At 58.4% G+C, this 12,471-nt stretch overlaps 2 protein-coding genes across 4 annotated transcripts; one reads left to right on the top strand and one right to left on the bottom strand.

Moving 5' to 3' along the window:
* Nucleotides 1-3,368: 3,368 nt before the first annotated feature.
* FIZ1 (FLT3 interacting zinc finger 1) lies at nt 3,369-8,599 on the bottom strand. 3 transcript variants are annotated; one of them, XM_047837222.1, is made up of 3 exons: nt 8,512-8,599; nt 6,614-6,968; nt 3,369-5,646 (listed from the first exon to the last, which is right to left on the bottom strand). In XM_047837222.1, the coding sequence occupies exons 2-3, from the start codon at nt 6,926-6,928 to the stop codon at nt 4,459-4,461; spliced, it is 1,503 nt and encodes a 500-aa protein (XP_047693178.1). In that variant the 5' UTR covers nt 6,929-6,968; nt 8,512-8,599; the 3' UTR covers nt 3,369-4,458. The 3 variants fall into 3 exon arrangements, with proteins under 3 accessions (XP_047693178.1, XP_047693177.1, XP_047693179.1); XM_047837221.1 differs by lacking the exon at nt 8,512-8,599 and adding an exon at nt 7,586-7,981; XM_047837223.1 differs by lacking the exon at nt 8,512-8,599 and adding an exon at nt 7,735-7,981.
* Nucleotides 8,600-9,100: 501 nt separating this feature from the next.
* Nucleotides 9,101-12,298, top strand: ZNF524 (zinc finger protein 524). Its single transcript, XM_047835959.1, has 2 exons — nt 9,101-9,418; nt 11,013-12,298. Exon 2 carries the CDS (start codon nt 11,052-11,054, stop codon nt 11,841-11,843), a length of 792 nt encoding a protein of 263 aa, XP_047691915.1. The 5' UTR covers nt 9,101-9,418; nt 11,013-11,051; the 3' UTR covers nt 11,844-12,298.
* The last annotated feature ends 173 nt before the right edge of the window (nt 12,299-12,471 follow it).

The raw sequence follows: 12,471 nt of genomic DNA, 5'->3' as shown, positions 1-12,471 counted from the left end.
TCTCCTGCCTCCAGCCCCCCTACCTCCCGGCCAGTCTCCCGCACCCAGAAATCACAGGCTGTCACTCCAGCGCTGAACAACCTCCCGTGCTCCCCATCCCTTCCTCCCGAGTTCCTCACCCCTCCCTGTAAGGCTGGACGGGTCTGGCCCCTGGAGCCTCCCTCAGCTGACTGCCACCTCTCTCTCCCTGTTTCACTCTCTGCTCCAGCCACACCGTCCTCTTTGCTCTCTGTGGACCCCAGGGCCTTTCAACGTGCTGTTCTCCCTCTCCGGAATGCCCTTCCCCTAGATTTCCACGAAGTTTCCCTTACTCCCATCATTTCTTTCAGATGTCCTCAGAGACACCTCTCCTGTCCGCCTTAGCTAAAAGATCCCTCCTGTCACCCTCTGGTCCTTACTCTGCCTTAATTTCCAACCTGTACTTACAGCAAAGTAGCATTAGGGTTCTTGTAGATTACCCACTGATTGCCCATCTCCCCCTCCGCAGGGGTAGAAATAATTCCCTGAGGGCAGGCTTTGCTGAAACGCTGAAATGCTCACCCCTCAGCACCAAGCTGCGCACAGAAATGTGGATGAGGAGTGAAGAGGGGACGAGGCTGGGGCTTCAGGAGAGGGGGACCCCCTGAAGGGAGAAGACTGAGTTGGGGTGGGGAGACGAGGAGCTCGGGTGAGCGTCCAGGTGGCCGCCCGGACGGATCAGCTGCGAGCGAGTCGTCAGCGTCAGCCCAATAATCGGCTCTCTGGAGAGCAAAATCCCCCCTCGTTCCTTCGGAGCCTCAGTTAGCACACCTGTGAAATGGGGCCACAGTGAGAGGAGTTAGGTACAGGGTCCAGCCTTGGGCCCTTGGGAGGCCCTGGGGTGGGGGGATGGGGGAAATGGGTGAATCCCTTTCGCTATTGTCTCAGAAGAGAAAGGATTGGATTGGAGGTGAGGTGGGAGGAGTGGAGCCTCCACAGGTCCCTCTTCATTAATCCTTAGCTGGAGGCCATCTCCATGACAACCCTGGCTCCTTTCCAGACCCTCTGTGCTCCACACCGAGCAGGTCTCCAAGTGGGCGGGTCTTGTCCCTGGGGCGGTGCCTGAATCTAAGGGGGCGGGTCTTGTTTCTCCAAGACAGATTCTCTTTTTTTTCTTTTTTCTTTTTTTTTTTTGCCCCAAGGGATGAGTCTGGTTCCTGGATCCCGGGTTGCCTCCTTTACATTTTTTTTTTTCTTGTGAGATACGAGACTCATAGACTAAAAGAGCACGATACAAATGCACAGTTAGCAAAGAATGATCAATGGATCACCAGATTAAGACATGGAATGGTAGCTCCCACCCCAGAGTCCACAGAAGATTGGGCGTGATGCATCCAACCCCACTGTTCTGAGTTTCTATGGGCAAATGTTTTCCTCGCTTTTCTAGATGGTTCACGACCCACGATACATCCTAAACAGTATTATAGTTTCGCTGGCTTTATGAATGTTATATAAATGGAATCATACTCCATGGGCTTCTTCTTGCCTTCTTGCATTGGGTTTCTTTGTAACTTTCATCCATGCAAATGTGGGTTTCTCCACCCCTTTCATTTCATTGCTGTATGGTATTCCACAGCATAATATAGCACTGTTTATTGATCTGCTATACTGTTGATGGATGTCTTATTCTGCTCTGGCTGCTGTAACAAAATACCGCAGACTGGGTGGCTTGTAAACAACAGAAATTTATTGCTCACAGTCCTGGAAGCCAGAGGTCCAAGATCAAGGCACCAGCATGCTTGCCTTCTGGGGAAGGCCCTCTTCTAGGCCCTCATGGCCACTGCCTTCTTGCTGTGTCCTCACATGGTGGAGAGGACTAGGGATCACTCTGGAGCCTTTGGAATGTGGTCACTAATCCCATGCATGAGGACTCCACCCTCGTGATTTAAGCACCTCCCAATAGCTCCATCTCCAAATACTGTCACACTGGGCCTTAGGATTTCAACATACCAATTTTGATGGGGACACAAACATTCAGACCCTCACAGTGATGTTCCAGTTGTTCAGAGTTTGAGGCTGACCATATGTGCTGCTGGGAGTGTTTTTCTATGTGTCTCCCAGTGCAGGTGAAGGGATTTCTCTGGGGCTTGCGGCTAGCAGTGGGATTGCTGCATCGCGAGATATGCACATCTTCAGTCTTATTAGAGCATGCCAATCTCCCAGGCATCTTATATTTAAGAAGCTCAAAATGGAATTCTTGATTCACCTAAACCCCTACCCAAATGTGTTCTTCCCCTTTTCTGTTCTTAATTCAAAATGCCACCACTCAACCAGACCCTCTTGATTCCTCCCTTTCAGTTGCACACACACACACACACACACACACACACACATTCTACTTACAGAATTCATCTCGAACCCACCCATTTCTCTCCACCACTAAGGTCTAGCCACCCCCCCCCCCATCTCTCCTGCTGGACTCCTATAGTCTTCTGCTTCCACTGTACCCCTCCAGTTCCTTCTCCACTCAGCAGCCAGAGGGAACTTTGTAAAGTGCAAGAGTGATCCCATCCCTCCACGTTAAAATCTTGCTTTCGATAACCTGGAAGGCCCACCAGCCTCTGCGTGACCTGACCCCTCGACCTCAGTTCCTCCCTCTTCTCCGTGCCCATCCAGGCATCCTCCTCGCTGGTCTCTCGCCACCCTTCAGGTTCCAGATCAAATGCCACCTCTGTAGAGAATTCCACGGGACACCCGAACTGGGATGGCAGAGTCACTTTCTTAACACCTCTCCTCATCTCCTTCAGATGCTCAAAACCATCTGGAAATTACTCTCCTTTCTTTGATTACTCTTTTCTCCACCCTATCGCCCACACACTAAACATATAAACCCCATGAGGAGTTATTTTCTTTGCTGCTGGATCCCCAGAGAGGATTACAATGCCTGGCACAGAATAGGCACTCAGTATACAGGAATGTAATCTAGTGCACAGAAGACAATACGAATGGCTGACCCCTTCCCTGATGGGCGAATCCTATCCTAGGAATTGGATGTAAGCGTTCAAGGTACAAATTTGGACACCTGGAGGTGGAGTCTAAGAGATAGGGTCTCTGCTTAGGGGTAGAACTTTTCTTTAAGGAGATAGTTTGGTTTTTAGGGGGTAAGTCTTATGGGATTGATGGTTTCTAAAGGGCATGTTTAGCCCATTGGAGACGGATGTTGTATTTAAGGGACTGGGTTCCCTTTTGGTGAGACTTAAACCCTTTCTGATTTTAATGGTCGTGCACTCTCGACTCAAAATTTGTCAGGAGGGAGGGAGGAAAGATCTTTATTTAGGGGGCCTGTTCTAAACCAGGGAGGGAGAAACTCCCACCTCTCTGGAGCCAAGGATCAGAAAATGAGACATCAGTGACTGACAGGACAAGGTTTATTGGGGTCCTGGAGACATTAGGGAGTGGGATGAGGGGGCAAGGTCGAGGCTCACAGGGGGGGAACCCCCTAGCCAAACCCCCTTCCCCCTTGGGGTTGAGGGGAACACAGAGACAGACAAACCAACAGAGATGGAAAGACTGACAGGTGCTACAGCAGAGTGGGAGGAAAACCCCAATGTCCACCACCTCCCATTCAGATGAGTTCACAGGATGGGGAATGACGTGGACTGGCCCACACTCGAGAGTGAGGGAGGAGTGTCTGCCGTATTCACCTAAGGGGGGGGGGGGCAGGCCACAGTCTGGACCAGCCCATTCCAGTGGACAGGGGTGTGTATCTGAATCAGTTCATTCTACTGGGCAGGAGGGATTTCAAACCAGCCTATTCTAGTGGTTGGGGGTGGGGAAGATCATTAGGGTTGATCCATTCTGCAGTAGGGGAGGGAGACCTAATTGGGGAGTGGGGGCTGAGGGCAGGGGACATCTACCCTGGTCCTCTTTCAGCGTAAGGAATGAAATGGGGTGGGAGCGGGGGAAGGCAGATTCCGGCTATATCCATTTGGGGGGGGGGGGGGACACCAGTGACTGGTGGGTAGCATTTGGAGGGGATCTAGGGAAATTCGGGGTCATGATCTCCCCACATTCTCCAGATCAAGGTCGTTGGGAATGATGGCTCTCAGGGAGAGGGGCAGCCTTCCCTTGGGGGGGGGGGGGAAGGTGCCCATCTGTCATTATTAGGGCCCTCAAGATGAGAAGTACTTGGGAGACCCATTTCTCACTGCTAGGTCCCCACAGCTTGGAGGCTGCCTATTGACTTGGGGGTGCCCAGCGTATATTCCAGGGGTCTCACACTCAGGGGTCTCTTCATGGACCCTGGACCCCGGAGCTGAGGAATCTCTCCGTTTATTTGCTGCCCTCCAGCTCAGGGCCCTGTGTGGGCGTCTGGTGGCCCTGTCTCTCCAGCCAGGGTCCCCTTGCTTCAGGGCCCGTGGATCTGGATCCAGACCGGGCCGGGCCCAAGTCCAGCCCCGCCCCGGGGAGGGGCGGTTGGGCGGAGGCGCGGCCTGGCCGTCAGTCCATGCCCCGGTGCAGCTTCAGGTGCCGAGAGAGGTTGCTGAGCGTGATGAAGCCCTTGCCGCAAATGTGGCAGGGAAAGGGCCGCTCGGTGCCGTGCAGCAGCCGGTGGCGCTTGAGGTAGCACTCGTGGCGGAAGAACTTGCCGCACTCGAGGCACGGGAACGGCTTCTCGCCCGTGTGCACCAGCACGTGCCGCTCCAGGTCACGCGGCGAGCGGAACAGCTTCTCGCACTCGGAGCAGCCGAAGATCTTCTTGCCCCGGCCCGAGCCGGACGCGGCCTCCCCGGCCGCCGGCTCCCCCTCCGGGGCCGCGGGCGTCGCCTCCGCCCCTCCACCCTCGCCGTGGCTGGCCCGCCGGTGCTCTTCTAGGGCCGCCAGGGCCGCGTACAGGGCCCCGCAGTGGCCGCAGCCGTAGGTGGCGGGCCCCGAGTGGGCCTCCAGGTGGCTGGCCAGCGCGGCAGCTGAAGCGAAGAAGGTCCCGCAGTCGCACTGGTACAGGGTGTCTTCCGGCGCCTCGGCCACGGCCGCGGGCGCTGGGGCCTCCCCGCCACCCTCGGGGAGCAGCCCCCGGAGCTCAGGCACGCCGCCCCCGGCGTGGCCCAGGAGCAGCCCGCCGTCCCAGGCCGGCTGGGCGCTGCCTGCCTCCGCAGGACCGCCGCCTCCGCCGCCGTCGGCCGCCCCCGCGGCCCAGGCCTGCGCAGGGGGCGCGCCCGGGCTCTGCAGGTCGTGCGTCAGCTTGTGCCGCTCTAGCAGCGCGGGGGCGTTGAAGTCGCGCTCGCAGCGCGGGCACTTGAAGGGCTTCACATCAGTGTGCGCCGCCCAGTGGGCCGCCAGCTCGCGGCCCTGGTCGAAGCGCCGCGCACAGGCTCCGCAGGCGAACGGGGGCAGTGAGGCGGCGGCCGCGGCTGCGGCCTCCGCCAGCCCCCAGCTGCCCGGGCCGGCGCCCGCCGCCTCTGGGCCCTCTCCGCCAGCAGCTCCCGCACCCCCGCACACGGAGCAGGGGCCCACGTTGCAGCAGACGGAGCAGGGCGCGCTCAGGGCGGGCAGGCCTGGGCCGGGCTGCAGTGGAGACGGGAGTACCCCACGGTGCTGGCGCTTGAGGTGGCGGCCCAAGCTGGAGCGTGAGGAGAAGCGCAGCTCGCAGACCAGGCAGCAGTAGGGTTTCTCACCAGTGTGGACGACCTGGGAGGGAGAGAGGGAGAGCGCGGCATCAGAGCAGAGGGTCCAGTCTGCAGGGCGGATTCCTGCCCTCCCGACTGGCCTTGCCTAGCTTCGACCTTCTCCCTCTTCTTCTCTGGTTTGGGTCATGTTGGGATTCTTTCTGCCCCTTCCCTCGCAGGACCTTTGCACGTGCTGTTCCTTTAGGCTGGAGAACTCTTCCTCCCATTCGTCCAGACTAACTCTTACTCATTTTCACCAAGCCCACCTAGGAAAATGGGACTCCCTGGGAGAATGGCTAGGTACTAGGGCTCTGAGCACTAACAAACCTGGGTTCAAGTCCCCCCTCTGCCTTCTAGTTGCAGTGAAAACTAGACAAGTAACATCATCTCTGAGGCTCTGCTTTTCTCCTCTGTGACAAGGGCACAAGATGTGCCATCTCACAGGGTCGTTGTGAGTATAGGATAAAATCATCACTAAACAGCTACTCAATTCCTAGAAATTGTAATTATTATTGATAAACGTTCCGACCTCCTATGGATGTCCTCTAAGGTGGTGGATATCGGGAAGAGGTGGAGAGGATCTTTCATAATCCCCTAGGATGGGAGGTGGTTTTTCAAGGTAAATGTCCAACCTTCTAGAGCAAGAACTGTCCAACAGAGCTTTCTGCACTGATGGAGGTGTTGTGTATCTTCACTGACCAATATGGCAGCCACCAGCGACACCTGGCTTTTGAGCACGTGAAATGTGGCCAGTGTGTTACACAAGACTGTGCCTTACTGATAGTGGCCCTTGTGGTTTATTTAAAAGTCTGGGCGTACTAGAGACAGATTTTGAGCGTCCAGTCCTTTTGATTGGTAGTGCCTGCCTGTTGAACGGTAAAGCTAAATGAGAAAGCACAGCGCTGTCTGCTGCCCAAAGTGGGGCCCTGTGGCTCCAAGGGTGTGTCCAGCCCAGGGAGGCCAGCCTGAGCCCAGCCTGCGGGACTCACCTGGTGGTGCAGCAGGCCGGTGGAGTCTCGGAACCCTTTAGGGCAGGCAGAGCAGCGGTAGGGCCGCTCGCCGGTGTGCGAACGCAGGTGGTTGGCCAGGTTGAAGCTGTGTTTGAAGCCCTTGCCACAGCGCGGACACGCGTGGGGTTTGAGTGCAGTGTGCCGGGCGAAGTGGCGCCGAAGGTCCGAGCGGTAGCGGAAGCTCTTGCCACACTCACTGCAGTGAAAGGGGACCCGGGGAGCAGCAGCAGCGGGAGGTGCTGGGGCCGGGGCCGGGGCGGGGACCGGGGGCACTGGCAGCGGGGCATCATCCATGGTGGCGTGGTGGGAGGGCAGTGGCGAGTGGAGGCTCTCTCTGGAGCAAGGGGAGACACGGAGGGCAGGTGAAGCAGTCAGCTCCCCATCAGCCCTCTCCTATCAGTCTCCTTGGACTCAGGACCCGCTATCTGTCCCCTGGGAACCCTTCCCACTTCCCTCCAAGCTACACTCAACCTCCAAGCCACGACCACCCACCGTTAAGCCTCCCCTTCTCCTACAAACCCTCCTCTCACTCATCTGCCAATCTTCCTAATCAGTGTCAAGTGGCTAATACACTCCTGAGTGTTTTTAAGCCTCTTCTCTACTTGGACCCCCCCCCCCCAACTTCTCCCTAAGCCCCGCCCACTCTGTTAGCCCCCAGCCACTCTGAATCAGGTCCCACCCACTCCTCCTCAAGTTCCCGTTGCCTCTTGAATTCTCTGACAAGTCCCTTCCTCTCTGAAAGTCCCTCCCAGTCTTCTTCGAGAGTGAAAGTCATCTTCGGGGAAAAGATTCACATTCCTAGCAAATGAGCGGGACAAAGATTTGGGGCCAAGTGCACTTGGTTCAACCTTCCAGGGCGACCAGGAATGGTCCTGGAACCTCTGAAGAAACCAACTGTCCATCTGCAGAAAGTCTGTCCATCTGCACAGTGGGAGTAACAGGGGTACCTACCTCATGCAGTGGAGGTGAGGCATAAGCAAAACTGTGGCAGTGCGTGCCGCGCCCTGACTCAGGCAGGGGCCCAGCAAAGGCTCAAGAGGCAAGCTGTTCTGATTACTACTGCCCGCCAAGTTCCTCTGAGATTGCTCTCGAAATCCTACCATCTCTTCTCCGCTAAGGTGCGCCTCCAGAACGCCACACAGGTTGTCGTCTCCACCTAGCCTGTAGGGGGGCCCATCCTTTCCAAGACCCTCCACTCAGCCTTCCGGGGGGAGCCCCTTCCCAGCCCTCCAAATCATTGCACTTACGTTATGAAGACTTGTTATTTCCACTAACACTAATTACACGCCTAAATCCCATCACCTCACTGCGCCCATTCCTGCACAAACCACTCCCCTTCTACCCTAAGCTCCGCCCACCTGTGCCCTGAGTCCCATTCCCGCTCCCCCCCACCCCCCACTCAGCCCAGGTAAGTCCCTTCCACCCTTCAACCTGGGACCCTCCTAGCACTCTCTGGCCACGCCCCTTATCAAGCACCACCCATTGCTAAGCACCACCCATTTTCTACCCATAGTCCCGTTTCTTCCACTAAGCCCAGCCTATTTCCACTCTAAGCCACGCCCTTCTGGAAGCTCCTCCCCGCAGCTGCTCCGCCCCTGTCGCCACTAAGCCCCGCCTCCTTCCCACCCAGTCGCCTGCAGGACTGGCCCCCCCCCCTCCCCTGTCGGCTCTGGGACCGAGGCCCTGAGTACCGGCCTTTTGTGCCCCTCCCCCCTGTCCCTAAGAGGTGCGGCCCGGGGCGCCCGGGGTGGGAGCAGGTCAGGCGCGACCCGCAGCCGGGCGAGTCCACCTCGCTCGCACGGAGCGGGGGTTTTGGAGCCCTGGGGCGGCCCCAGGAGGCCGGGAAAGTCAGTCGGCTTTTCTCTTTAATTACTTACACCTCCCTCTGGGCGCCGACATTTTGGGCAGCGGGGGCAGCGTCACTTCCACCCGGGGGCCCCTCGACTTCCGCCTCGGCTCCCTGCTCCCCCACACTCCTTTCTCCCGCCCCCTTGGCTTCCCCCTCCCCACCGCCCGCCCTTATCCCTGTTTCCCGTCCCTTCCCCAGCACTGGAAGTTGGGGAAGCCAGGGTGGCGCCATCTTTGGTGAGGGCAGAGTGGGGCGGAGCTAAGGGGGGGGGGGGACTCCCGGCGCCATACAGACTGAGGGCAACAGGCTCCCGCCGCGGCCTCCTGCCCTCGGTGTCTGTGCTGGCGGGAGTTCACGTTAATGAGGGCAGATGTGATTCCCTTTTCACAGCCTTAGACTCCTCCTGTGTAGGATGTAGCTTTGAGTCCGGAGAAAAGAAAAATCAAAGTTCGGCGACTGTGGTAGAGTTAGGAGGAAAGCGCAGGTCCCATGTTGTTGTCAGCCCTCCAGGGGGCTTTGAAGCCTATCAGGCGCCATGTTAATTACGGGAACAAACAGCCATTTTCCCGCTCCTCATCCTTGTGGTACCTGCCTTTGATTGGGTCACCCTGCTGGGTACTTTGTGGGAGGAAAGACATTTCTATGTGGTCCCGAATGTGTTGGTGGGGTTATTTCCCGCTCGGGGCCAGCGAAGGCGACGGGCGCGCAGGCGCGTTTTGGCTGCAAGGACGTGACCGGTCCTTAGGACCCGGCGCGTCCTCTTTGTTCCCCGCGGGCGCGGGCCCGACTGAGAGGGAGTGGGGGAGGGAGAGGGCGGGGCCGTCCCCAAGCGCGCCGCCGAGGGGCAGGGCCCCCTGGCCCCCGCCCCTTCCCACGCGTCGGCCCCGTCGCCCCCGCGCGCGCACACTCGCGAGCCCAGGCGACATGCAAATGAGGTACCCGAGAGGCGGGGGTCCGGGCGGGGAGAGGGGAGCGGAGGGAGGGGAGGCCCGGGGCCGCGCGCTCCTGGAGCGCGCCCCCACACCTGCTTCTGCGCCCGCGCCCGCCGCAGCGCGCGCGCCGACCTCGCGCCCCGCGGAGTCGGCCCGGGCGCGCGCGCGCAGACCCCCTTCCTGGAGGCCCTCGCCGTCCGCGGCCCGCGCGCCTCTCATTGGCCGCCGCCCCCGCAGGGCCCGCCCCGCGCGCTCGGGCCGCCGGGCGCGTGCCTGCACGGGGGTGGCTGAGGGGCAAGGGGCGAGGCCCCTGTTCCGGAGACCCCGGTTCTAGTCCAGGCCTTCCTACCGGAGCGAACCATGTGATCGTGGAAAAGTGGTGGCCCCTCTCTGGCCTTCAATGTATGTGCCTGTTCCAGTGGCACCTGCAGCCCCAGCTGTTAACTGCACCTCTTCCTTCCTCACTCTCGCTTTAATTACACCCTAGTCTCATGGTCCCATGCTCTGTCGATGGAGGTCATGGTGGTGATGGTAGTTTACTGAGTGCTTACTATTACCGACTGACAACTTGCTATAGCCATTTTACAGAGGTGGAAACTGGCCCAGAGAAGCAAAGTCATTTGTTAATTAATGGCAGAGCTGGATCTAACCCAGGTGTAAGGAACCCTATGGTATCCCCTTGTCTCCTTGGGTGCATTTCTTCTCACTCCCTGCGCCTTTGGGGTCCTGGAGATCTAGTTCGAGTCCTGATCCCGCTCTTGTTTGCAGAGAGGGCTTGGGCAACTGACCAGGCTTTCCTGTGCCTCTGTTTCCCCAGCTGCAAAATGGGGGTGATGTACCATTATTCAGAAAGTTGGCGTGGGGCTTAGCTGTCAGTGAGTGCCTAGCTGATATCTTCTAGGCACTTCTGTGCACTGAGCACTTTATGTGTATTATCCTCATGCCATGTCTGTGCGAGTAAGATGACCTATTCGTCCTATTTTGCAAAAGGCTTAACGGAGGCTCAGAGAAATCATTGCCCCAGACCACACAGAGAGTGAGTGACAGACTCAGGAGTTGAACCCAGACCCTGTGAGTTGGGAGCCTTAACAGTTCCCATATATTTCTTCACCTACGACTTGGGGCCAAACATCACCTGGGACCACCAGTCCCTTGTCTTCTCCCAGTCCTGAACTCCCACACTCCTCCCACTTTGCCAAACAGAAGTGGGACAAAACATTCCTGGGCCTCCATGGCTCAGGTTTGATGGGCTCTTTGTTTTGAGGATCGCAATATGGCCCCATACCCTTAGTTGGACTCTATCCTATCCTCCTATGAAGATTTTCCTTTATTTTGATTCAAGATGACTCTGAACTTCTAGGAAGGGGGTGAGGGAGGCTTAGGAGACACCTGTGTGGCTAAAGGTAGTGTCTTTTTACCAAATGGTTGGAATTACTATAAAATACTATTTTACCCACCAGTGTAGCTATAACTGTCCAGGTGAATGTTGGCCATGCCCGGGTCGAGAGACTCAGACCAAGGGATGGGCGAGGTGTTGGGGGACAAGGGATGACTCAGACCCTCCCTGCACTGACGGCTGCCCCCTCTCTCCTCTTAGCCCGGCTCCAGTGCCCAGACCCAAGCCCCCCACTGCTCAATGGACACCCCCAGCCCAGACCCGTTGCCTTCGCCTTTGCCCGGGGAGGAAGAGAAACCTCTGGCCTTACCTCCTCCTGTTCCCCGGGGCCGCCGAGGCCGGCGCCCTGGGGGGGCCACCTCCTCGAATCGGACGCTCAAGGCCGCCCTCCCTCGCAAGCGGGGCCGCCCCCCCAAGTCAGGGCAGGAGCCCCCGCTGGCACAGGGGGTGACAGCCCCTGTGGGCAGCGGCGGTGGCAGCGACCTCCTGTTGATCGATGATCAGGGTGTGCCCTATACAGTCTCTGAGGGGTCAGCGGCTGGTTTGCCTGAGGGCTCCGGCCCCAAGAAGGCCCCGCACTTCTGCCCGGTGTGCCTGCGGGCCTTCCCCTACCTCTCCGACCTGGAACGCCACAGCATCTCGCACTCAGAGCTGAAGCCGCACGAGTGCAAGGATTGCGGCAAGACCTTCAAGCGGTCCAGCCACCTACGGCGGCACTGCAACATCCATGCCGGCCTGCGGCCCTTCCGCTGCCCACTCTGCCCTCGTCGCTTCCGCGAGGCGGGTGAGCTGGCCCACCACCACCGTGTCCACTCCGGGGAGCGCCCCTACCAGTGCCCTGTCTGCCGGCTGCGCTTCACGGAGGCCAACACGCTCCGGCGCCATGCCAAACGCAAGCACCCCGAGGCCATGGGGGCACCCCTGTGTTCCCCGGACCCAGGGCCCGAACCACCGTGGGACGACGAGGGCATTCCGGCTACGGCAGGGGCTGAAGAGGGGGTGGAGGAGCCGGAGGGCAAAGAGCTGGCTTGACCCACACCCTGGGCCACCTGTCCCCAGGCCAGGTTTAGAGCTGGGAGTTCAGCTGGTGCTGAGCCTGGGCAGGAAAGCTGGGACGCTCTCATACCTGGTGGTCTTCCCGTTGTGGGAGGGGGTTGAGGGTGAGGACCTAAACTCCTGGGTCCTGCTGCCTTCCGCCACCCTCCCCCGGACTGACAGGCCCCTGGAAGGCAGGGGCCTTGGAAATAAATATCTGCCTACTGGCTTCCTGTGTGTATTCAGTGATGGTACCAGGGCTGGCCCTCCCTTCAAATGTCCTCTGGTCGCTATGCCACCCTGATAGGAGTGCATCGAATTTGGGAGAACCCCATGTCATGTGCCTTGTTACCTTGCCACTATGGGCTGGCTTGGAGGAAGGCTTTGCCCCCTCTCCCAGCTCCAGCAGACCCCAAAGTGCTCCCTGTAAATAGCCACTCTAAGTAAAACATTGAACCTCTATGCAAATGTGATCTAGGTCCCCATCCCCCATCCCAGCCATATTCTTGGAAATTCTGCCCCCACTACTTTGCTCCATCACTTTGTCCTGACACTAAGGAAAAACCGAGTTGAGGGTTGTGAGCAGAATTAACAACTTTGGTAAGGCTTACGTAGATAAGAGGTG

Source organism: Prionailurus viverrinus, chromosome E2, assembly GCF_022837055.1.
Source record: "Prionailurus viverrinus isolate Anna chromosome E2, UM_Priviv_1.0, whole genome shotgun sequence".
In the NCBI taxonomy this organism is placed as follows: Eukaryota; Metazoa; Chordata; class Mammalia; order Carnivora; family Felidae; genus Prionailurus; species Prionailurus viverrinus.
This window is presented reverse-complemented; position numbering and strand designations above follow the sequence as displayed.